Here is a 25,524-nt window from a genome sequence, read left to right as displayed (position 1 = left end):
AGTACAGTATATTGTTTTAAAGTGGCACCTGCTCTGGACCCTGGGATATACTGACCACGTGAGGCTCAGTTTTAAGGTTAATTAGTCTGTCAGTAAATACTGAGCACCTACTATATTCCCAGCAGTATGGTGGGTGTTGTGCGAGAAGAAAAAATATTGTAAGACCTACTGCCTGCTTATTTTCTTATTATAAGAACCTTGGTTTAGATAAATAAAAGGCATGGGCATGTATGTGGATATGCACATACATAGGTTTGTATAAGTTTTAGCTGTTTACATATATGCGCATGTATATTTATGGATATGTATATACATAAGTGTATTTACACACGAATCATCTCTATGTTTGCATATGTGCTTGCACTGCACACACAATACACACATGTACACACATGTTTACCATGCATATATGTGTGTGTGTACACAATGCATATATTTTTATGCACAGAATTATCATATATACACACAGAATTGTATTGTGTGTCCTTGTAAAGGACTAAATAAACTGATATCTTTGTAAAGATTAGCAGAAGGGAGAAATCACTAAGAGCTGATATGGTTTAGTAGCTTCTGGGGAAAGGTGGGGCTTGATTTGAACTTTGAAGAACTTGGTGGATAAGATTTGGATAGGTAGGGAAAACTTCTTGAACAAAGGAGTGGGCAGGTTGACATCTCTTTAACCCAATACTAAACACATACTGCCAGCAGAATGCTATATTAGTAATTTGGGGGGGGGGAATAAAAAATTTAGATAAGATGCTCTCTTATCTAAATTGTAAACTTCTTGAAAACTTATGTTTTAGAGGGGCAGGTACATGACATATGTGAGTATTATAAAACAAAAATGCACAGAGATGAAAGCAAAGTGCCATGAGAGATTGTGCTTAATAAATGTTTATTGATTGGAGGTGAAAACGTCCATACTAAATAGGGAATCCAAGGGAAGGCTCCATGGATAAGGTGGTATGTAAGTCAAGATTCAAAGTATTGGTAAGAATTGAACATGTAAAACGGCATTGGGAAGATATTCTAGGGATGGGTAGGTAGCTGTGTGATAGGAAATTCAGAACTTGATGGGGAGTGATGTATAGTTCAGTTTTACTGAAATGTAAAGAATGGAGGGGAGTACTATGAGATATAAGGCTTGAAAAATAGACTTGATAGCAGATTATAACAGACGTTCAATGCAAGGCCGAGTTTGAACTTAACTTAATCATGTTTAGGAAGCCATTCCAGGGTCTTGAGCAAAAGAGTAACATGACCACATTTCTTAATAATGATTAATCTGACAAAAGTGTGAAGAGTGGTTTGGAAAGGGAGAGGTGGAAAGATTTGTTTAGGAGGTTACTGCAATAGTCCTGGCAGGTGGCAATAAGACTGTACTAGGGTGGTGGCAAATGGAGAGGAAGAGAATGCTGATAACCACATTTCAGAGCTAGAATCTATAGTTGGTAACTGGATACAAAAACACGAGAGAGCTAAACTAACACCATAACGTTTCAAAAGTAAGAGGCTGGGTAAATGGTGGTGCCACAGACAAAAATAGGGAAGTCTGAAAGAGGATCAGGTTTTTGGAGAAAGACAGCAAGATCAGTTTAGGGACATACTGAGTTTGAAGTATCTAGAACTTGCATCTACAGGTAGAATCTGTAGATTAAAGTCAAGGAAAAGGGAAAGTCTCAAGGGAAAAGACAGGCTGGGTAGAGATTTGGGAGCCTTCTCTGCAGAAAATAATAGGTGAAACGGTAAGAGCAAATGAAATTGCCAAGGGATCGAGTGTAGAAAAAGGAAAGAGGTCAAGGACTGAGAAGACTGGAGAACAACCTTAAATTGTTGGGAAGAGGGCAATGAGCCAAGGAAGGAAACAGCCAAGGGAGAATAGAGCAGTGCAGAAGGAAGGGGTTGAGTCTGTAATGTCAGTGCTGCAGGGAGGTAAGGAGAATGAAAACTGGGAAACTTTTCAGGTTTGTCGATTGAAGGTTATTGACATTTGAGAAAGCAGTTTTCGTAGAGTGCTAGAAGCCAGATTTCAAGAGATTAACGACAGCGGTGAGACATTGGTTAAAGAGAAAGCTGTTGAGGAAGAATTATGAAATGGTAACTGGTAGGAGTTGACAGTTCAAGGGAAGGCTTTGCATTAAAGAGGTTTTAGTGGATTGTAAACTCAATATAAGTCATTATTATTTTTTTAATTAGCGCCCCCCCCCCAATCTGCCATGATCTTGGGCTGCATTAAGAGGGATATAACTTCCAGGAATAACAGAGTCGTAGTTCTGTTGTACTCTGCCTCTTCTGGATTGTTGTGTTCAGTTCTGCTGCAGTGGTTTAAGAAGGCTGGAGTGTTTGAAGACTGGTTGAAGGAATTGGTCATGTTTAGCTTGGAAAATAGAAGGCTTAGGGCAAGTATGACAATTGCCTTCAAGTATTTGAAGGGCTGTCATGTGGAGGAGAGATAGATTTGTTCTATTTGGCCCCTGAAGACAATGGGTAAAAGTTGCAAAGTGGCAGTAACTTAATTGTCAGGCAACTTGATGTCACGAAAATCTCCTAATAATCAGAGCAGTCCAGAAGAGGAATGGACTGCTTTGAGAGTAGTGCATTCTCCCTCCTGGGAGGTTTTCAGGTGGAGGCTGAATGATTACTTGGTGAGTATTATATCAAGGATTCCTTTTGTGTGTGGATTATTCTCAGTGGCCATTTTGGAGGTCCTATCAAGTTCAGTGATTCTGTTTTTTGTTTTGTTTTTTAAGTGAAATTCTGAGCATGTTTGCCATAGAAACAGACCTGCAGCATTTTACATGTTTGGAAAATATTCAGAAATAAGATTGGTAGTTAGTGTGGGGATAAATCATGGAGAACTTTGAAAACTAGCCATAAAATTTTGGAGACATGATGGGCAGTAGGAAATCATCACAGGCTCTTGAATTGAAGAATATTTGAAAATATTAGGAGAAATTAATCTTTTAGCAGCATGCAGATTGGATTAAATGGTGGAGAGATTGGAATTTTAGAAAACAGATGGGCATCTGTTGTAGTGATCTAGGCATGAGGTGATAAGGGACTTGGATTTAGCATAGTAACAGTGGGAATGTTAAAGGGTGAATATGAGAGACTGAATCTACTATGAATGAAAACATGACAGAACTTAGGGATAGATAACAGAGATAATTAAGAGAAGAATAATGGAAGAATTCAAGTGACAGGTAGAAATTTAGTAGTTGGAAGTAGAAAATTAGTTTTAGAGGCAGGCAGGATGTTGAGTTCAGTTTTCGAAGAACTGAATCTGAAATGAATTGAGTTTTTGTTGAGGCTTAATTACTGGTCTTGCTACTTTATAACACTTAAGTTTCCTAACTTTCTTCACATGTGAATAATAATATCTGATCTATTCACTAAAATAGTTTAGAAAGTATTACATATTTTAAAAAGCTATGAAATATTTTATCTTTAATGTAGGTATAATTTAATATACCAAAAAATTAAAAGTATTTTTGCTATTAACAGGTGAATATTCAGTAAAGAATGCTTCTGGACTTGGTTTAATTGTAATCCCTACTGTGACATTAGTGCTACTCCAATATTGTGTATTTATGACAGGTAAGGATTAATTTCTTTTTATAATAGGATTCTCCCATCTGCCATGTATTTATTTATTTTTCATCATTGCTGGAAATTTTTTAAAATTTTAAGCAGAAATAGCTTCAAATATTTTTCAAGTTATTCTTGGCATTATAACCTTTAAACTATGATATAATTTTAAAGCTGCTTTAGGTTTTGGAGGCATTCAGAACTTTGTAAAAGGTAGTTTTATTTCATGAACTATTTTCATATATATTTGATGTCAGTCAGTGGATTTGAAATCATGCTGTGTAATGGCTTGATGTTTCTTTTTATTCTTATCACAGTTTTGTCATCATAAAGGAAAAAAGCAAAGTAAAACCTTTTCCACAAAGAATTTCTACATCTTAGATTCATAAGAAATAAAAATAATGTGGTCAACACACACTTTCTAACAGCCTTCTTTCAAAAAAAAAATATGATAGATATGCTAAGCTAATCCCTTTCCCACTTCTTTCTTCATTATTTGCATTATTTAAAAAAAAAGTTCTACAAAATGGTGTTTTAATTAATAAAGCAGAAAATGCCCTTTGGTCTTTTATTGGTAAACTTTGAACTTTATAATTTAATAGGGAGTGAGATGAATAGGCCGTATGTACATCAATCTTTGTTGTTTCAATTTTTTTATTTAAATGTGTGCTCCATGAGAACATTGTATTACAATGTCATTTTAGCTGATTTATTTTCCCTTGGTGATAAATTGCCAAAATATTTTTTATTAATAAACATTCTAATCTTTCTGGTATCTGTTAGTCTTTTGGTCATGTAAATGGAGTCTAGAGCATTTTGAGAATAGAGGGGGTTTGTGTGTTATGAGTTCAAAAACCTCATTAGGTAGCCAGGTAATTTGGTAGACATTGCAATTATTGTAAGAATGAACACATTTGCATAATGAAATTCTTCACCAGAGCAGTTTTGTGTGAGCATGAAAAAGCCATATGGAAAGAAAAATATATAAAATATGTGGAAATTATAAAAGTATCATTGACTTTAAGATATTACATGTTTTTAAAAATGTTGGGCTTAGACTCCTGACTGTTGGAATAAATTGTTGATCTTTGGAATGAATGTAGAACAGAGGACTAGTACTTAGGTTAAATAGTTCTACAGACTATTAGATTTCTGCAGGAAATGTAAACTTCCTATTATTTTTCTAATGACACTTGCCTGTAATTTCCCAAAATAAGGAACCAAAGAATTAGCATTCAGTTGTTTGATCTTAAACACCCAAAGAGAAATAAGAGCTTTTAAGGTTTTTCTTTAGTAGTCTTTGTAATAATATTTTTTTTCCAGCTTTTGGGATGACTCTCTTTGCCATTGGTATATTGATTCTGCAGTTACTGGGTTACGTACTTGCTGTAATTGGACTAAGCCTGTGTATCACAAGTAAGAAACACATTTTTATATATGGAATAGTTAAGTTTCATTTCATTTGCACTAATAGTGCTATAACATTGAAACAATTTCTCTTGTCCTAAGTGGGCTTTTTAAAAAAAAAATTTTAAAAACTCATTTCCGTCCAACAAAAACAATTTCTTTCTCCTTTGCTATCTGAATATTTACTGTAAGTGGCTTGCCTGATCATTGGTTTGTGCACAAAGTTGTAGTTAGTACCTATTTAGGAAGACTGCTAAAACAAACAAACAAACAAACAAAACCAACAGTGGTTTATGTTGAAGCCAAATAGGAGCAGTGTTATTTTCTTCTTGGTGTAATAGGACATTTGTTATCTAGCCAAGGTATTTTTTCTTAAAATATTTTCTCACCATTTCATTAAAGGAGCTAAGAGTGTTATAACAATGTTGTCTCACATTTTTACTCCATTCCTAGGATGCTAGTTTATAAGTATTATAAATCCATCAAACGCAGATTCTTTTCATTTTTTAAAGTCTGTATAACATTTAGCAGTATTCCTGTTATTTAGCGCTTAAGCTATCATAGTTAGCTAGGCCTGTCATGCAGCTTATAAAAATTCAGGTGCCCCTTGTCCTCCAGGAATTTTCCTTCTTGCATGAAAAGGCAGACCAATGCAAATAGACAAAACAGAACACATTATTCAGTTCATTCATTTGACAGGTATTTTAATAGAGGCTTCTATAAGCAGAGCATTGTGCTGGGTCTTATGTACAACACAGGTTTTTATATGGTAGTTCCTGCCCTCATGGAACTTAGAGGCTAATAATCATAGGTAAGTGAAATGGCAGTGTCCTCTCAGATTTTGAAAGTGAATTTGTAACAGGATAATCAGTGAGCTCACCTGCTCCTCATTTAAGTTACCCATTTTAGATGCCTCATAATAATGGTCTTCTGAGATGGAATTCAACATCATTTTAAAAAACAAGACTATCCATTTTGCAGACAAAGGCCCAGAGACATTTATATGTAGCTCTAGGATGAGAAGCTCAAACGCATGACTTCCATTGATTGGTCTTATGTTATAACAGTGAAACTTTTAGAGATTGCAAAGCCCAAGGATCATTTTATTTATGTGACCATCATCTTTTAGGTCTTCAGTTCTTTTCTGACCCTGATACAGTTTGTATCATCTCTCAGAATCTTAGGCTTTTATGGTACTTCTGGTGACAACTGTAGATAACTGCATATCTGACTTCCCTTAAATCTAATTCATTAGATGCCAGAATTACTCAAATTCATAATTTTAAAATCATCCACTGTCTTAGTAGTAGGTCTTCGGTGAGGTCTCATGAGCTCAGAGTCCAAAGCTCCAGTTCTGAGAGAAAATGCAGGACTGGTATCTTTTTTTTTTTTCCAAAAGTGGAGAAACTGATGCTGAAACATCAATTGAATATTCCTCCTCAGATTCTACTCAGCCTTTTCTAAGGTCAGCCTGGTTCTGCTGGAGCCATCTTTGAGGTCTTTAAGCATGACCTTCTCCCTCAAAATTGATGGTTATGCCATGTGTGTATGAGAACAAGTACATTTTCCATCGTTAGAAGTGCAGTGCCTATTCTGGGAATTTCTTCACAGGTCAAAAGTGGTTACAGGAAACTTACAAGAGTCCTTCTACCCCTGCCTTATCAGGCACTTAGCACTTGCCTGGGCCCTATTTTTAGATAGGTATATCAAGAGTAAGCAAGTACTTATTTCCATGATTGGTGAAGATGGATGTTGCACCAATAATGAATAATAATGTTTTCTAGCACAATAGTCTGAATCTTCTTACTTTATTGCTAAGATCTTGGTGTATTGAATTCTACTGAACATCCCACTAATGGATCCTATTAAATTTAAGGACAAGAATATAGTTGCCTTGAAAAACTTGCCTATTACATATAGAGGAAATAAGAACATTTGATATTGAATTTCTATCTAAAATAACAGATTTAATCATTGCAGCTGATTTTATTGAAATAACTGACTCCAGAAACCCAGGCAATTATGTTATAACATAATATTCAGCTGTGTATAACTTTTTTAAAGTTATAAAATAAAGATAAAATTGACATTTATCCAAGTTTTCATGGCGTTTTTAGCACTTGCCCTTTAATGAGATCAAGTAGGTCATTCTTTTTTCTTGATAACTGAGAACAGTCATAGAATGAGCTGCTGTTCATTCTGCCAGTAATAATAACAGTAATAGTAACAACAGCTAGCATTTGTATACTGCTTTATGGTTTGCAAAGCACTTTATCTATATCATTTCATTTGATACTCAAAATTTTTCAAGGTAGGTGCTATCACCTCCATTTTTAGGAACCTGAGGCTGAGAGAGGGTAAATGATTTATTCAGGGTCACATAAGATTTTAAATTCAGATCTTCCTGACTCCAAATCCAGCACTCTATCCACTGTAGTACCTTGCTATTACTTTTATTATGTATCTATATGGAATAGGTGAAATTGTTACATGTAAGTTTCTAACGCAAAATAATATTTATTTTTTGGCAGAATGTTCCCCTACGCAGGGCCCTCTCATGATTTCAGGCTTGGGTATCATTGCCCTTGCAGAATTGCTTGGTCTAGTTTACATGAAATTTGTAGGTAAGTAGAATTTACTTTCTGTCACTTTATTCTGAAAACTTGAATTACAGAATTTAAAAATTTTGCCTATTCATTTGAAGGGTAGAAAAGATTATGAGAAGCTTTGAGTTTAAAAATAAGATTTTAAAGAGAATAATAATTCTTTGGGGTTGGAGTGCTTTTCACAACAACTAATTTCAGTTATTTCAGACCATTTAGAGAGAGGAGACAGTTGGAATTAATAGGAGGCTGGTATCATAGTCTACCTTTAAAGAAATGTCCACTTAGTTAAATTCATGTTAGAGATGGGTCAATACCTGTTTTAATGAACAGAAAAGAATAATTTTGAATCAGAATATTAATTTGTGTATGTTAACTTGCAGAATCCTAGCCATTTGCAAATCAGCCTACCCATGAACTAGTAGATGTGGTGGCTTCTCATGTGCAGAGAATAATACATAACTTAAATAATGCAGAACTTTAAAACTCTTTAAAAATACTAACAACAAAATCTATTTTCATTCATTTTAAAAAGTGAATTCTAAAAAGAATTCTAAAGCATGTTTCAAAAACTTTTAAAATTAATTTAAATATGAAATTACATTCTGCTCTAAAATACTTATTTTTTTTTTCATTTTAAATGTTTTAGAATTCAAACTTTGTAGGGTTTTAAAATTTTTTTGTCTTTAAATTATTGCTTTTAAACTTGGCACTTGAGCCATATCTTATTTACCAATTTGTAGAAAACCTGATTTCTGCAAATGACTTTTAGCTTGTATATGGGTACTTCCGAGTGATAAAATGATAGAGCCTTAAGAACAGCACCTCAGAGGCATCTAGTTAGTCAGCTAGTCAGTAAACAATTATTAAGTACCTGCTATGTGCCAGGCATACCAGCCTTTTCCCAAAATAAACTTTTCCTTTATAAGATTGTCAACAATTGATCGTGTAGTCTCTGCTTGAAGATGTCTGGTATCACAATCTAAATTCATTTTTGCATTGTTCTAATTGTTAAGAGGCTTTTCCTTATATTAAACTAAAAATTGCCTTCACTTTATTAATTGCTCCTGGTTATACCCTCACAAACTAAGGAGAAAAATTTACTTTCCCATGTAACAGCTTTTCAAAAGGGTTTGGAAAGAATTTGTCCTTTTAAATGAATATAACATCCCCTCTGCCCCTCATCTGGTTTACACTACTTATTTGCTTAATCAGCATCTTTTTCATAGTTGAAAGCAGATTGAGAAAAATCCAGTAATAACAACCCAAAACCAACTTCTCTCTAGATTATTTTAGATTTCAAGTTAGTGGAGTTAAAATTGATGAGGTTTTAGTACACTGAGATTCACTTTATTCAGTAGCTGTTATTTCATTTAAAGTTGTATAGATGAATCTTTTTGTAAGCCAGATCAGTTTTTAAGTGAGATATCATTTCAAAATGTTACCTTCCTTTCTGAACTGGCAGCTGTCAGTGAATCCCACCAAGTTTCTATGTTGTCCATTCTGGGTTTTCACCCATGTAATTAATGATGTACAAATCACACACACACACACACACAGCTAGCTCACTATTTAAAGGAAACCCTTATATAACTAATTTTACTCTGATTCATCTGATTTGTAATTTCAGTAAGCATTTTCACAGTCAAGTTTTTCTAAACTTTTCTTTCTTATATCTGAAAAGTATGACTAATAATCTCAAAGCAATATCAACTTTTTTGGTAGCTTTAGACATATACAAAGGGTTGATGCAGATTCTATTTTTATGAATCCATCTTATGTGGATTGAGAATAATCATCATGAAACTTAAAGGTGTCACTGATGATTTAGCAAATGTACTTGAGATCAGTTTCATAACCTAGAATGTCTATACTGCTGTGATCAAATAGTATGAGCTGTCTCTATCTGGAAGAGCCGTTTTTCTTTTCTTCCCTGATAGCCTATCTAACCTACCGTGTGGTGTGTTACCAGTTAGATTTCTCTTCCTCCTTTTTTTCCTCCCTAGAAGGTGATGGCGTTGTGCTTCTAGCCTCTGTCTGTCATAGCCATTGGTTTATAAACAGATCCCTGTAGCAGCATATTAGAAAACCTCAGATTAACATTATCTTTGTTGTGTTTTATTTTTGTTTATTTTGTTAAATATTTCCCAATTATATTTTAATCTTGTTCTGGGTAGCACTGGGGAGTTTTGCAAGCTGCCAATGAGTTTGATATCTCTGGTTTATAAGATAATTGCCACTGGGCTCAGAAATACTTCCGTTAGTGAGGAGAGCATTTCTTTAGCCTCCATTACTATAGTTTTGTATGCTATAGTATGAACCTGACACTTACAGTAATTATGAATTTAGTAACTTTTTCCCTATGTTTCTTTGTTTGCCCACACTGAGAATAAGGTGACCTAGAAAGTACGATCTGGGCAATTATAAATTTCAACTTTGGAAAAAAGCCATAGTTTTTATATTATCAATTTAACATATATTACCATGTGTGAAAGCACTATAACAAAACACCCCTTCCCTCAAGGAACTTGCATTCTCCTGATAACAAATTTCTGACAAGCACCTACAGTGATTTTTTTTAACTTTACACAGTTTTGGACTTATTATAATGTATTAAGAATATAGTCTTACATCTTATTGAGAATATATTAAATTAACTTTTCAAACAAACTTGTTTGATGCCAGAGTTGAGAGGCACACCCTCGATCAATTGATGAGCAAGAAGAGAAAAGGTACAGAGGAGTTTTATTTAGGTGGTGGTGCTGTAGAATTGAGCATTTACGTATCTTCCTTGTTCATATACATAATGTAACATTAAGGTTGCAAATTTGAATGTACTCATCTGAAATTAAAAATTAAATGTTTCCATCGTTTTTCACTGTTACCCATGTTCTGCTTTAGAATAGCCTTGTTCATATACTAAGCATTAAACTACTTAATTCTCAAACTCTGTACTGTCTCCTGTGTGGTGAGTCATTGTTCTTATGAGAATTTAAAATTGTGCATTTTTCTTCATTAAGTATTTATATTTGTAGCCTTAATTGTAACATTATCATAGAATTTTGGCATTCACTTCCTGGAGTTTTGGTTGTTTTTTGTTTTTTGCTTTTTTTTTTACTGAATGCATTTTTTTTTAAATGGGAGGTGTTTTGATATTGACAAAAGGAGACAAAGAGATGAGAATAAAAACTTAATGGGATAGAATAAGAAAGAAGATTAAAGGGAGATAATTAGAATCACTGAGGTAAGACTTGCTTCTTTCTTAGGGTTTCCATATATCACTTGGAAAGTCTCCCTACTTTAAAAAAAAGCCACTTCTACTGTCTAATATAATCAGATTCTTATATAAGGAAATCTAGGTTGATATAAGCCACTTTATCATCAGATTTACTTCTGGACTGTGAAGGAAAGAGAGGACACTGGCTGAGCCAAGCAAAGGTTTTACTGATTATTTTGAAACTAAAAAGTAAATTGTTAAGGTGTGTTGAAGGGCAGAAGAGAAGTTCTAGGGTCACTGTACAGAGATGCATTGGAAATATGGCTTTGTCTATATGGATAAGGATTTAATTTATAGTTAAGAAGAACTTGCCACTCGATATTATGGCCTTGGCTTTTTAATTCTGATACATCCTATTAGGAAGAATTAATAATTATTTTCATTTACATAGAGCACTGAGGTTTGCAAAACGTGTTTCTTACAACAACCTTTTTAAGTGGGATTAAAGTAGAAACAATGTCTAGTAACATCTGGCTTTTATGTACTTACATTTGTTTGGTCAGGGATCTGATTTGGTCAACAGATATGGTTGTGTCACATAAATTTCTTTTTTTTTGTGGTTACTATTCTTTGTAGATGTGTTTCTTCAATGTGCCCAAGCAAGATTGCCTTACAAATAACTCCCTAAAAATAATTAGGAATCAGATACCTAGGAGATGGGAACACAAATGAAAATACTCTCTTTAAATGTTATTTTGGAGGAAAAAGTAGGTGTTGTGCCTACACAAAAACACAATCCTGCTAAGAAATGCAATTCAGTGGTTTAAGAATAAATTTTGTACCCCTATCAAAAATTTCAGATAGAATCCTCGTTTCATTTCTAAATTACATTATGCATATGTTGAGAATGGGCCCTGCAAGAGGAGGATTTGACTGAAGTACATGCTGTCTGTCAACATAAACTTTTATAGAAGTGTAAATGTTTCATAAATTTCTGTAGTTCTCACTTGTCGAGAAGAAAGGAAACAGTATTTGAGCTTACCACCTCACTAATACTCTCCTCCCCTTTTTAGACAGAGTTCTTACCTTGTTCAGCTTTCCAAGTAAGTCACATTTCCCCAACATGAGTGACTCTATACCCTTGAGATAGTCTTAACTGTGTTAGCTGTCAAGAAAGGGCCCTGCACGTGGTAGCTTCCCCAGGAGACATAACTGTATCTGTAGATTCCATTCCTGAGCTGTCATATGGCTGTTGCACAGAAGTCAATTGTACAAAGTATAGGAGGAGGACAAAAGGCTACTTAGTGTAAGGAGAACAAACCAGAAAAACCAGACCACCATGCTCAGGATGAATTTTTTCTTTGAATATGTTCAGAAGCAAAATTTCTACGGAAATGAAACAACTCCAGTCCAAAAATTACAATAGTTTATTCTCAATTAACTTCCAATTGATTTGACTGTGAATTACCTAAAGTGTAGTAATAATATTAAATATTCTGTTTGCTGCCAGGTTATTCTCAAGATTTCATTTCTGATTGCTTGCTCTAGAAATGGCTTCAACCACTCTGGTGTCTTCCTCCTCTCTTGGTGTTTTAGGTCAAAGTTGTTCTTTCTCTTTCCATTCAACTCCCCTTCCTTTCTGCACTTCACTGTCCTGCTCACACCCGTCTTTCCTCTTCCTGTAACCAATTAGACCTAGCTGATACTAAACTAGTGAAAAGTTTAGCAGAAGACTAAAAAGAGCGATCTCTAAAGAAATTTATGGATGGGACCTGCTGGGAATGGCTAATAATTCTTTGAATCATCACCTTTGGGGGATTTCCAGGGCCTCCTAGCATAGTTAGTCTTTTAAAAATCATTTTCCAGTTCACTGTATTTTCTTTTGTTTGTTAGGATTCTGGAACACTCTAAACCAGGAAGATTAGGGAGGTTGTAAGTAGATCGAGAGAAGTAAAGGAATAAACTCAATCATATAGGATGAAGAAGAACAGACTGTACTCTGCCTTCCCACCATACACTGTCCAAATTAGAGAGGGCGTGTGTGGGGGTGTGTGCGCGCGTGTGTGCGTGCGTGCATTTGATGGCTCAGCTGGTATAAGTGACAGACTACATGTATTTAGGTATATACATATGTGTACATATTCCCTATTTTGGTAGATTATTTTGTCACTTCTTTCTCCCATCAATACAAATGCTGAATGATGCATTCAGTTTTTAATAGATGACCAAGGCTAGAATGCTTTTTTGGGTAGTATCTGACGTCTTTAGTTTTGGAACTGAACTACTTTGAACTTAATAAAATTAAATACCATTTGTCTTAAGTATCTTTTGTGAAATTCTGATCCTCTCTTTTTTGATATTTTAATGATTTCAGCTTCCAATCAGAAGACTATACCACCATCTAGGGTAAGTTTCTATTTAGATAATGAGTTCCAAACCTCTGATGAATGAAGGAATTGCTAACGGTGTATATTGAGCCTTTTATTTTCTACCAAGAGTTTTTTCTAGTTTTGTATTTCTTAATGATTAGGTACAATTCTATACATGAACCTAGTATTAGTAGTTTTAGTAGCAAAGGATTGAATGGATGTTAAAAATCATATTGATATTTCTTACCCAGACTAGGAAGTCTACTTTTACAAATATTGCTTATTAACTGTATACTCGTGACAGCAGCTAAGACCAGTATACAATTCCTACCATGACCAATTGTAGAAACAGAAATATAATTTCAGTTTTTTCTTAGATCTTGATAAGGTAGGAAAGAGAGCAAACCGGGGGCTAGTCAGGGACTTTGTGAGCTTATGGCGATAGGTCCCAGGACAAGAATGTTCCAGGAAAACTAGGAGCCTTTTTCTGTGGACACTAGGGCAAGAACAAGCCAGGGACACCAATAACCTTCATCTGTAGGCTTTGGAGCAGAAAAGTGACAGAGCAGCTAAGGAGTGAGAGAAATACAGGAAGCCTGCAAAAGCTCAAACCTTGAGGGCAGTGATAATCGTGGGACTTGCTTCAGACAAACCTAACAAAAAGATAAATAAGGAAGAAGTTAAAGAATTTTGAAAAAGTTACATATGGTAGATATTGGGCCATGACATAATGAGAATAGAAAGGAATATTTTTCAACTGTCTTACGGCAGTTTTATGAAAATTGACCCTTTTTTGTATATAAAAATTTCATAAACAAGTATGGAAAAGCAGAAATATTAAATATATCCTTTACTGACCACAGTGCAATAATAATTATACTCAATAAAGAGTCTGAAGAAAGGATTAAAAATTAGTTGAAGAGGGGTAGCTGGGTGGCACAATAGAGCACCAACCCTGGAATCAGGAGGACCTGAGTTCAAATCCAGCCTCAGACACTTGACACATACTAGCTGTGTGACCCTGGGCAAGTCACTTAACCGCATTGCCTAGGTCCACCCCCCACCCCCCCAAAAAAATTTAATTGAGGACTAAATTAATCCTAAATAATTGATAGGTCAAGGAACACATTATAGAAACAATAGCTAATTTCATTCGAGAAAATAACAACGAGACTGTGTTAAAAAAAAAAAATTGGGAGGTGATCAAAACAGTCCTTAGGGAAAAATTCCTATCTCTGAACATTTTAATTGTGGAAGTGAGAAAGAACAGAAAAAGGGTTAGATATGCAATGAGGAAAAAAAAAAAAACTAAAAAAGCAACAAATCAAAAAATTCCAACTAACCATCAATATAGAAATTCTGAAAATCAAAGAAACTAATAAAATAGAAAGCAAAAATATCTTAATTGAGTTGATTAATAAAATTAGTTTTTTCAACAAAAATAAAATAAACTATTAGCTAGTTTGATTAAAAAAGAAAAAACAAATCACTAGCATCAAAATCAAAAAAATTCACAGCTAATAAAGATGAAGGAAATTATTAGAAAATATTTTGCCTAATTATATGCCAAAAGAACTGACAGTGTAAATGGATAAATATTTACATAAATATGAAACAATCTAAGTTACCAGAACAAAAAAAAATAGATTAATCAAGTTGTAAATAAACTCGCAAAGGGAAAGAACAACTAGGGCTAGCCAGAAGGTCTATCAAACATTCAAAAAACAATGTTTCATTATTACGTAAACTATTTGCAACATTTCTTCTTTTGGTGTTAAAATAAAATTTAAATATAAAATTTGTTTAAAAATAAAATTAAAAAGATGTTATAAAACTAATTTTTAAACTATATCTTGTGAATTATTTAGTTTCTACTCTTTTTCCATTTCAATAATTTTTTCTTCCTGACCTCACTGCATCAAATTTTACCTCATCTTAGATATTCTAAGAATACTGGTCAAGAGCACAGAGATGATCTGGGGAGAGAAAAGAAAAGGGAGAACTTTGAGTCAAGTATTCCAAAAGTAGTGCTCAGCCCAAGAAACATTGCGTGGAAAAAAAAGCTATTTCATTCGGCTCATTATAGAGATTTAGTCAGTGCTTGACCATTTTCACGTCACCAGAAATGATCCAAGTCAAGACCTGCTGGTGACAGTAGGTTAAAGACACATTCTTAAATGTTTTGTCTAAGACAAACTATTTAAAATGTATATGCCTGAAAAGCTACAAAAATCCATTTTTGTGTACTTCCTTATTCCCACAAGGTATTGGAATCAGCAGCTAAGCTAATGTTACTCAGCCTCTTGGGGACTCTTCTATAAGACGAATGGGTTGGACCAGATGACTTTGACAGTCCTCTAATTCTGTGATCTATAATAATCATTTTTTTAAAGCGTGTAATTTAGGGATGACTGTTACCTGTTGACCCATAAAACTTTCCTTCCACATTTCATGGTTCAGTTTGACTGATTTTTAAGGTGATTCTATTCATCCCCATTCTTTGCAGAAATAACATTTTAACTGCTTTTTTTGTTGTTGGTGGTCTGTTGATTATTATTTGTGGCTTTAATTTTTTTAAATAAGAAATCACTTCCTTCACAGAAAGAATAACTCTTGATAGGAAATAAGTAATAAGAGTGCACTTACTATTCAAGTTAATGAACTGAGTATTACTAGCTTATAACCTTTATTTTCTTGCATTGTTTAGATATTAGAATCCATTGTATTATGAAATATTAGCTTAAAGTAGCCTGAGTATGAAAGGGCATGAAATAAATAAAATTTTATATAAATTTATTTTAAATATTTTCCAGAAAGCTGTAGAGGAACCCCTTAATGGTAGGTGTTTACAACAGCTTGTTCTTTTTTAATTTTTTATTTTTCCCAAAACCAGTTCCTAAACTTGGACTGGCTCAGTAGTATAGAGAGTGCTTCCACCTTACTTTGTGGAAAACTGAGGTTCTTCTTGACCTTTCTTTTCTTAAGTCATTAAGAGTTCAGAGTGTTGCTATTGTGATGCTCTCAACTCTGAGATAATGTAATGTCTTCTGTCACTACCATACTTGCCTCTATAAGAGGCAAGAGAAAACCTTCCCACTTCCTTGTTGCCACAGTGGTTCACAGTGAACTTTGCAGGTTCTGGATTTTAGTGGCAAAACCTTAAGATTATTACATCATGGGGCAAGGCCAGAGCTTGGCTTTCTTAAAACTTAGACCAGGCCTGGGCTTATGTTCTAAACTGTAACTTCTTTAGATTGACCCTGCTGGGATGGGGGATGGAGAGGGAAGAGGGAGTAAGTATGGGATTCAAAGAACCCAACCATACCTGGTTGAAGTTTTTCAGTATTTTGAAAGTAGCCCTAGAAATTAATTAGGTTCTATAGAATTTAGATAGTTGGCATGATATTTCTAATTTTTTACTTGGCCCTAATTGCTAATTGTGTAAAATTTCTAACTGCTTGCTTGGCTTGTTACTAATTCTTAGCATTTAAAGAGTCAAAAGGAATGATGAATGATGGTGAGTACTGAATTCAATTGCAACTTTAGACTTATGTCAATCTAGGAATTAAAAAAACTAATATTTTTGCATTGATGTTAGTAACCCTGCTGTGATGAAAGGGATGCTGTCATGTCATGAACATGCCAAAATCTTTTAAGCTATAAACCGTCCTTTCTGTGGAGTCATGGTTTCAGATCATATCTTACCCCCTGCAAAAAAAAAAAAAAAAATCCTTCAACTTGTCAAAAATATTGCTTGTTTTTGTAAGACACAAATGATCTGGACAAGTAGTGTCAGACTCACAAAGAAATGGGGGCCACCAAACCATGCATAAGGATCCCTGTAGCCCATATTGTCTTTAAAAACCATATAACTGATATTATCCATGTTTTGTTGTATTTGTATTTATTTTATTAAATCTCTTCCAATTATAGTTTAATTTGGTTCAGGCTGTACTCAGAAGTATTATGGGCTACATATGCAATCTGGGTGGTTTGATACCTCTGATCTAGAGTCTATCTTTATCTTGACAGAATCTCTTTTATCCTTGTGTCTGCTTCGAGGACTTAATATCTCTATGCTTTCATGCAGACTTTGTTCGAAATTTTTGAAGGAGAATTTTTTAAAAAGATCCCCAACATAATGATGTTTAATTCCCTCCCACACCTTTTCGTAAAGTATAGGTCTGCCTATGTCACTTCCTTACTCAATAAACTCTAGTGACGCCTTATTACTTCCAGGTTCAGCTATAAAGTCCTCTCTTTGACCGGTAAAGTCCTTCCTAACTTGGCTCCTTCCTACCATTATGATCTTCTTGTCCCACCCTCCCACCCCTTTTTTTTTTAAGGTCATGGGTACTGGCTGTCCCGATACCTGAAATACTCTCCCTTCTTTCTCATCTCCACCTCTCTTAGCTTTTCTGGCTTCCTTCAGATCTGAGTTAAAATGCCTCCTTCTACAGGAGGCTTTTCCAAGTTCCTCCTGGCTGCCTTCTCCTCTGTGATTACCACTCATCTGTTCTGTACATATCTTGTTTGATGTCTCCCATGTTAAAACATGAGCTGTTTAAGGGCAGAGACTATTTTTACATTCCTTTATATCCCCAGCCAGTTAACACAGTACTTGGCACAAAATAAGCCCTAATACTTTCTGATTGTTTACAAGTATACCTTTTCGTTATTTAAATTTTCATAAGCATGTTATTGGTTTTTCCTTTCTGAAAATACAAATTCTGAAATATTAATGTCCTATGAATTCACTTTTTCCCTATGTGTTCATGATTTTCCATATTTTTAAAAAGATTTGCATGATAAATATTTACAGTGTTTCCTTGGTCCTGCATGAAAGAGTATGAGATTATAGAGTGGATAGCTTCTGTTAATGTTGTAGATCATTGATCTTTCCTGTGTTGCCTTAAAGGCTGTGACTTAAAAGAAGGGGTGGTGGGCTTGGATTCAGGGGAATCTGGTTTTTGGAATCCTGCTTTTGACATTTACTACCCTCTTTGCCTCATTTTCCTCATCGATAAAATGGAGATAGTAAGTCTGGGACCTGTCTCATAGGGTTAAGAGGTTCACATAGATCGTGCATGCCAAGTGCTTTGCAAAGTTTTAAGTGCTATGTAAATATCACTTTTTTTTTCTTTGTATCGTCCCAGAAACAAAAAGCAACACTGAGCTAGGAGGGCCTGGATTCTTGTTCAGTTAATTTCTCACTGGTATTGTCAACTTGCAGCTTTTCTAAAATCTCTTATGTGTTGGTGAAGCCTTTTGAAAATAACGATTGAGTGCAGTAGAGATCACAAAAAATTCTTTACTAGTATTGGTTTGTGTCACAGACTTTTTGCAAACATGCTTCACTTTTGTTTGGAGAAGAATGGAGAAGGTTCCATTAATTTTTATTTAGTTGTAATTTAAGAATAAATAGAAAGCTATTTAAAAGAGAATTGATTTCTATGGAATGTGGTAATGGGTAGTCCCTTGTTTACCTGTACCTACATTCTGGTGATCTGTATCTTTTTTCCTGTTATATCTTATTTTCTTACAGTTTTGGAAAGACACTAAGACGTATATGAGAACTTTGAGTCCTCAATACTGTATTTCATCTTTTGTTTAATGATTTACTGTCTTTTTAACCAATAATTTTAGAGAAATGTAATGAATGGAATCAATGACAATTAGGTATTTCTTCTGGACATAATTCCTCTTAATTAAGTTTAAAACTGATTAGAATTTTTGATACTTCAGAAAATTTCAGCACGAATCTTCCACAAATCTTGATTGATGGCTCAGTGGTTCTTAAATTGTATATATCATTAAATCTTCTGCTGTTGAAACTAATGGGGCTGCAGGTTGCTGCTGAGTAAGCAGAGTGCTGGTCCTCATGTACCGTGTAGTGCCTGATTGTAAAGACTCTTGAATTGCTATTTAAGTAGTGTGAAATAGATACATCAGCTTGCTGAATGAAAAGGTACTTGAATATTTGCTCTTTAATTCTGCAGAGTAATTGAAAAGAAATGATGGACTCTGATTTGGAGGATAGTAGATGCGAATGGAATATACTTGTGCTCAGATACCATGGCCTGGATTGACTATCTGAAGAGAAGAAAAGGAGGAAATTCACTGATTTGCATCTTGTGGGGGGAGAACCTACCACCACCCTTAAATGATTGCTACAGTTAAGTTTATATTCAAAACAGCTGTAATTTAGTTAATTAAAAATTTATGAAGATGTATATTGTATTGCCCAATTGAGAACCAGTTTTGGGGGAAATCATTTTGGTTTATTGTTCAGTAGAGACAGAGGTAGAGTTTGTACCTTTCCAGAATGATACCTTTATCAAACCCCATGTCTTTATTTCCTGTAATTTTCTGGGTTTTAAAAAACTGATTAAAGGCGAAATTGACCCTGTACCATTTGGTGGCTGCTCCAAGAAGTCTATGAGACATAAAAATCAATGGTTTCCATCTAACTTTGAAGGATAGCATTCCAGGGAGCACATTTGGCAGGCAGTGTTTATTGGGCCACGGAATATCTCCGCTACTTCTGGGTCAAGAGAGAGAGATCTTTTAGAGTCAGGTCGAAGTACCTTGCATCTTGCGTTGCCACCTAGTGTCTTGTCATATGCTTACCTATGTGGATAGAGGCCTTCATTCTGGAGGGGTTACCACTCTTGCATCTTTGCCAAACTTGAAATGTAATAGTCAGAAACTTCTAGATTCTGGTTGTTAACTGAGGCTTTGCAGCTTAACCTTGTGATTTTCTTGATGTTAGGTTTTTGTTTTTTTTTTATCCCCACAACCTTTTAAATCCTGTCTTGTCCTCCTGTTAATTGCTTCTGTCTTACAAGATGTTGAGTCTTTGCTCTTCCTTGAACCAGGTCCTGGGACATACTGTAGTCTAGTTCCTGAAAGGGATGGGTCTTGTTCCCAGAGCACTGCTTTCCAGTCTTAATTTTTTGGCAAAAATAACATCAGCATTCCCTTCCCCTAAACTGAGGGTATCATCCAGTGTTATTTCACATATTTTTGGTCTGGGGCATGAAAAACCAAGATTGAGATTTGAGCTTTGATCCCCTGCATGGCAGTACAGTATAGTGCATCACCATTGGGCCAGCTCCTCCAGAGGGCCTTTTTTTTAACTACTGTTGTATCTATGTTGCATGGAAAAAGAACTCATTGCCACCATCTTCTTGTATTCTCACCTCAGCCTCTCCTTTCTCTAAAACTAAAAACTTTAAAAAAAAAACCACAAAACCTTTCCTACCCTGGTTTGAAGTTTAGCGTTATGGCAGCTGTGATTGCCTGTACTTTTAGATTATTAGCACTCGTTTTTACCTTGTTCATGTGTCTGTGAGTGAGTGTGTGTGTATATGTATGTATGTCCGTGTGAGTGTGTGTATCTGTATGTCCGTGTGTGTGATAGGCACATGCTTGTTTCATGTGGACAATTGGGGTGAACAGAGCAAATACTGATTTTTCTACTTTTAGTAGAATTATTTAAAACGAACGTGTTTCTTAGGTAGAATTGGTCATTAAAGTAATTTGGTTATTAAAAAAAAGTCAGTTGTCCAGCTTTGTGCTCATCAGTACCCTTAAGTACCAGCCATTTTTCCTGTTTGTATATTTGTGGTTGCATTGGTGATAGTTATTTCTTAGTCCACCGAATGTTCCCATGTGCCTCTTTTGTATGCTAGTTCAGTACTACTCAACTTAATTTTCATATTTCATGTTGGGACCAAGTGGTTTGTCCTTGGCAAACCACAATTTAATGACCTTTTGATGCCTCACAAAAAATCAAGACACTTTTTACAAAGCCAGCTCTATTTTTCTTTTATGCTTTGTCTTTTTTCCTTCCCACCGTTTGTGGTGTTATTCAAAGTATTGGCATAAATAGAGGAGCTGGATTACAGCAAGTCCATCAGTTCCTGCTGCTCTTCTCCCCCTGCCATCCCCTTCTGCCCCCATACCGATGAAATTGGAAAAGTTAAAGCAGATGAAATTGCAAAAGTCCAAATCTCTATTTTTTAGGAAATTAGCCAGGTATGAGGATTTTTCCAATGAATTCCTCACTGAACTGCCATTGTCCCCCCCCCCCCCCTTTTTTTAGATATATAGTGAACTCTCAATAATTCAGGAACAGTTATGCAGGAAGTATCCTTACTTTTATATTCTTCCTATTTCTGCCTGCCTTTGGGGCTTTTCACTGCCACCAAAGCAACTCCATCAGAAAGTGGCGGGGGAAGATTATGAAGAGGAAACTCAATGAATCAGTCATTTTCACAAGCACGTGGTAAAGTGTTTAGCACACTGGTGCTTAATAAATGCTTGCTAACTGATTTGCTAGCAGCTCTGTAAAAGGATTGACTGGGGGTAGGGTATTGAAACCACCAGCCAGAGTAGGGTTTTTTTTTTTTTTATATTCTTGTATTTAATTAAAAAAACAAAAACAGAAACACTAACTTCTATTGTCTTCCTTAGTTCCCATGTTGCATTCATCACTTAGTCTTTTTTATTCCTGCTGCCATAATATTTTCCAGATTCCCTCTCCTGTCTCTCCATTCCCATGTGGTTAATTTCTTAACTACATGACATCTCAACTACTAAAATATCCTAAGCACCTACCATGTATCTGTTGTTTTTATTAAGCTCATTACCCCATAGAGGAGTCATATAGTGGAAAGAATACTGAACCTGGGAATGAAGAGACCTCAGTTTTAGCCTGCCACTGTGTGACTATAAGAAAGTGACTTCCCTGGGCCTCAATTTGCTCATCTCTAAAATGGGGGTGGGGTGTAGATGAAATGATTTCTAGGTTTCTTTCAGCTCTTATAGTCTAACTGGCTCCAGCTAAGTTTTACTCACCTTCCCAGGCAGTCTTCTTGGCTATTTTTAGTTTTTTCCATTTATTTGATCTATATACCTCAACAGGAATCATCTTCCTCAGTCATCATTTTGATCAAATTGTTGTTAATAGAAATCCATTCCCAATTACCATAATGCTTCAGAGCACCTAATGGTTTCCCCCACCCTCTTTACCTGTCAGTCATTTTCTTTTTTATTCTGTATCCAGCCTGTCCTCGAACAGCCATTTACTATATCCCTGGGTACTATCCCTTCACTGCCTTTTCTGACCTCTCTAGCATTTAAGCCTTTACCTATGAAGCACCCTCCTGCTTTGCTATCCTTCCCCTCCCACACAGCACACCACCTTTCTTCTTCAGATTGACGGATCTATTCAAGTTTCAATCAGATTATTTACTCTGATCATCCCTTTTCTTTACCTTACTAACAAAATCCCCATTTACTTAGTACTTACGTGTATATGTCTATACAACTTTTTATAGGTGTACCTTGTTTTAAGTAAATCCAGTATATGAAAATTCATAAAGTAAATATGGAAATTATTCCTCTCTTCAAAGAAGTTTCCTTTAAATAAAAAGTTCCTTTTGGTGAAATGAGAATAATTCAGTGGACATACCTTTTAGGTACAGGCAGAGCTGCTGCATGTCAAATCACACACACACACACACACACACACACACACACACACGTTTAGTTATTTGTCCTATATCTCCCACTAGATATTTCAGGAGAATAAACACTCTTTTTCTCCCTTTCTCCACAGAGTGCCTAGTTCAATGCTTTGCACACAGTACATGGTAATTTGGGTTGATAATCAAGAGTTGCCTATAATTAGTTTTTTTTCCCCCTAGTACTCTTATTAAGATGAATAAGTGTTTTCTCTTTTGACAGATTTTGTGTTAAGGAAAACTTAAAAGATGATTTTTTTTTTTTTAACATGAAAGTCTAGGTCAAATCAAAAAAAAAATTTCAAAATGTTAGAACTTTAAAAAATGTAGGAGCTTTCTTGTCAGTATGAAGAAAATAAATGACTCTTCAGTTAGTAAGTGGCCAATTTCAAAGCACTTAAATAGTCCCTTTGAGGTCTGAGAGAGTGGTGGTAGAGTCCCCTGTCATTCTTTCCAAATCTCTTCATATTTCTAACTAAAAAAAGAGTTAGGCAGTGGTAGTTTTTGTGGTCTCTATGGAAAAAAAAATACTACATAATATACCCATTCATTTATCTGTTTGTGAAAAACAGAAAAAAATAAAATATTTGTAAGGCAGCTCTGTGTGATTTTTATTTGTGTTTTGTTCAGTGTTTGGGCTTTTTTGTTGTTGTTGTTTTTGAAATGTCTGCTGTGTATTTATGTGCATATTGTGGGGAAAAATCACAAATAGCAATCATCTACTGCTCCCAAGCCTATATGGATCCTGAGTTTGGCTGTTCTCATATGCCAATGAGTATAATCCAGTTAATCTATGGAAGGGGACACCAGTGAACAGGAAGTTTCCCTGATGCTAAAATGTTAGTACCCACCTTATTTGGGGGAGCATGTGCCTGAGCTCTTGATTGTAGTGGTTACATACTCTGACTTCATTTAAAATGTTTTTTTTTCCTCACAAATTAAGACTTTTCAAAAGAAAATCACCTTTAGTGGACTTCCCTTGTAAGGCAACAGCAATGGAACCTTAAAGTCTTGTGATAGTGGTTGATGAGGATGAGAAGCAGATTTTTATTTTTAATTAAATGGAGCATCATTTACAAAAAGCCATTGTCAAAAATTGGATCCTACATGTTGTAAATATCCATTAACCATTCTCAACGAAGAAAACTTCAGTTTTGCTATGTACAAAGGCCCTTCTGGGGGCTTTTCTGGATAGCAATTAAAGGTGTGCTATTTGTTAGTAGCCATTCTTACAGTGATTTAAAAACCAAAGTTGTTTTACAGCTGTGTTGTTACTGTCAGAGGTTTTTTTTTTTAATGTATTAAATTGATTTATCACTGTTTGAAGCTTTGAAAATCTGCAATCTTTGCCAAGGTATTTTTTTATTTAAAAAAAAACATAACTTTGTAAATATTACCCTGTAATATTATATATACTTAATAAAACATTTTACGCTGTTTTGGTGAGCTGCCTATATTGCCGCTATAGTAGACTACAAAAATACAATCGTGTAATTTGAAGGGATGTGAATTTTCAGAGGTTTAAATGCTGAGAACTAGACAGTGATTGGAGGGGGGAGGAGTGATTATTGATTTCTAGATATCATTTCAAAATGTATGAGGGAGAGTTAATAGCAAAAGTGAATCTCCATTTTTCATAAACATAATATATGTATTACTACATTACCTCATTATAGTTGAATGTGTGATGCTTATATTTGCTGCATTATAAAAATGGCAATGTTTTTGATCATGTTCCTAAAATAAAATATTTTGAAGATCAAATTCATCTTAGTTATTGACTCACCCTCATAAATAAGCTGGAAAATAGATGGGCATGGGGTGGAGCAAGTAACCAATTACCAAAAGTGTTCTTTGAGACTAGTTTCATTACTCTTTCTGTTCTATGGTGAATTGGAAGGAATACTCTCCAGGGTGTCCCAGAAGTCTTAGGGCCATTTTAAGCTATTAAAGCCAAGCTGGCTTTTTAAACTTTGGAACACCTTAAACTGGGAGTCAGAGAGGAGTCAGAAGGTGTGGGCTCCGGTCCTTGTCTAAGTCTTTTAAATTCTATGGGCTTCAGATTCCCCCCTCTATAAGAGGCAGAGGTTGGACTAACTGACCTCTAAGATTCTGTTCAGTTCTAACAATTATTGTCTCCATCTTAAAGGAGAAGTGAGGTAAATTGCTAATGACCATAGGCCATTAGCAGAGACATCATGAAGGTGTAAGGCAGTGATTTCTTAATCTTGATTTTAGCTTGCTAAATCATGTACTTACTATATTCCTGGTCCTATATGTACATTTTTTAGATTATTTCAACAGAAAAATATTTGGAGAGAAACTACTGTCTTATTCCTTACCTAGTAGGCGATTTAATTTTTATGTGTCTGAGGACTTTTTCACTATCAGCAGGGGTGGCTCTAATGGAGCTCAGAAAGCAATTTAATAGTCTACCTCCTGCCCTGAAAGTTGCTATGTGTAGCACAGAACTGTACTCAACATGATTAGAACACCTACTGGGTTGTAGGTCTCTTTGAATGCAGCTGAATTGGATTTTTGGGCAGCACCTTTCAGACTCAAGGTATCAAGTATGACAGCTTCAGAAAATAATAGATTGTGATAATACTGATCACATAGGACATGATTTCACCAATTACTCAACCACAGATTTAAGCAAAATTGGAAATGGATTGAGTGTCAGAAGAAGGTGGTTTAGGACTCTGGCTTCTAGGTTTTGTTTTAAGTAAGGCTCATGCTGATCAGCCCATTGCTCAGCAAAACATTTAGAGCCTGTCATTTTCACTGCCAGAAAAAAAAATTATTTCCAA

General features: G+C 35.1%; 1 protein-coding gene across 4 annotated transcripts in view; it reads left to right on the top strand.

Annotated features, from left to right (window-relative positions):
• Positions 1-23,311, top strand: part of CD47 (CD47 molecule) — a 72,530-nt gene extending 49,219 nt beyond the window's left edge. The window contains exons 5-10 of one of the 4 annotated variants that reach the window (XR_003569518.1): positions 3,505-3,597; positions 4,912-5,004; positions 7,527-7,619; positions 10,284-10,330; positions 13,190-13,221; positions 19,184-23,311. Coding sequence is in view for 3 of the 4 variants with exons in the window: in XM_027866852.1 (XP_027722653.1) it covers positions 3,505-3,597; positions 4,912-5,004; positions 7,527-7,619; positions 13,190-13,221; positions 15,998-16,022; positions 19,184-19,188 (341 nt within the window). In the remaining variant the exon portion in view is untranslated. Of the gene's footprint in view, positions 1-3,504; positions 3,598-4,911; positions 5,005-7,526; positions 7,620-10,283; positions 10,331-13,189; positions 13,222-15,997; positions 16,023-19,183 lie in introns of all 4 variants that reach the window. The other 3 variants (XM_027866852.1, XM_027866859.1, XM_027866869.1) reach the window with 3 other exon arrangements.
• Positions 23,312-25,524: the final 2,213 nt, after the last annotated feature.

Source organism: Vombatus ursinus, unplaced genomic scaffold, assembly GCF_900497805.2.
Source record: "Vombatus ursinus unplaced genomic scaffold, bare-nosed wombat genome assembly UNPS02001419.1, whole genome shotgun sequence".
In the NCBI taxonomy this organism is placed as follows: Eukaryota; Metazoa; Chordata; class Mammalia; order Diprotodontia; family Vombatidae; genus Vombatus; species Vombatus ursinus.
The sequence above is the reverse complement of the archived record's forward strand: the minus strand, read 5'-3'. Positions and strand labels throughout refer to the sequence as shown.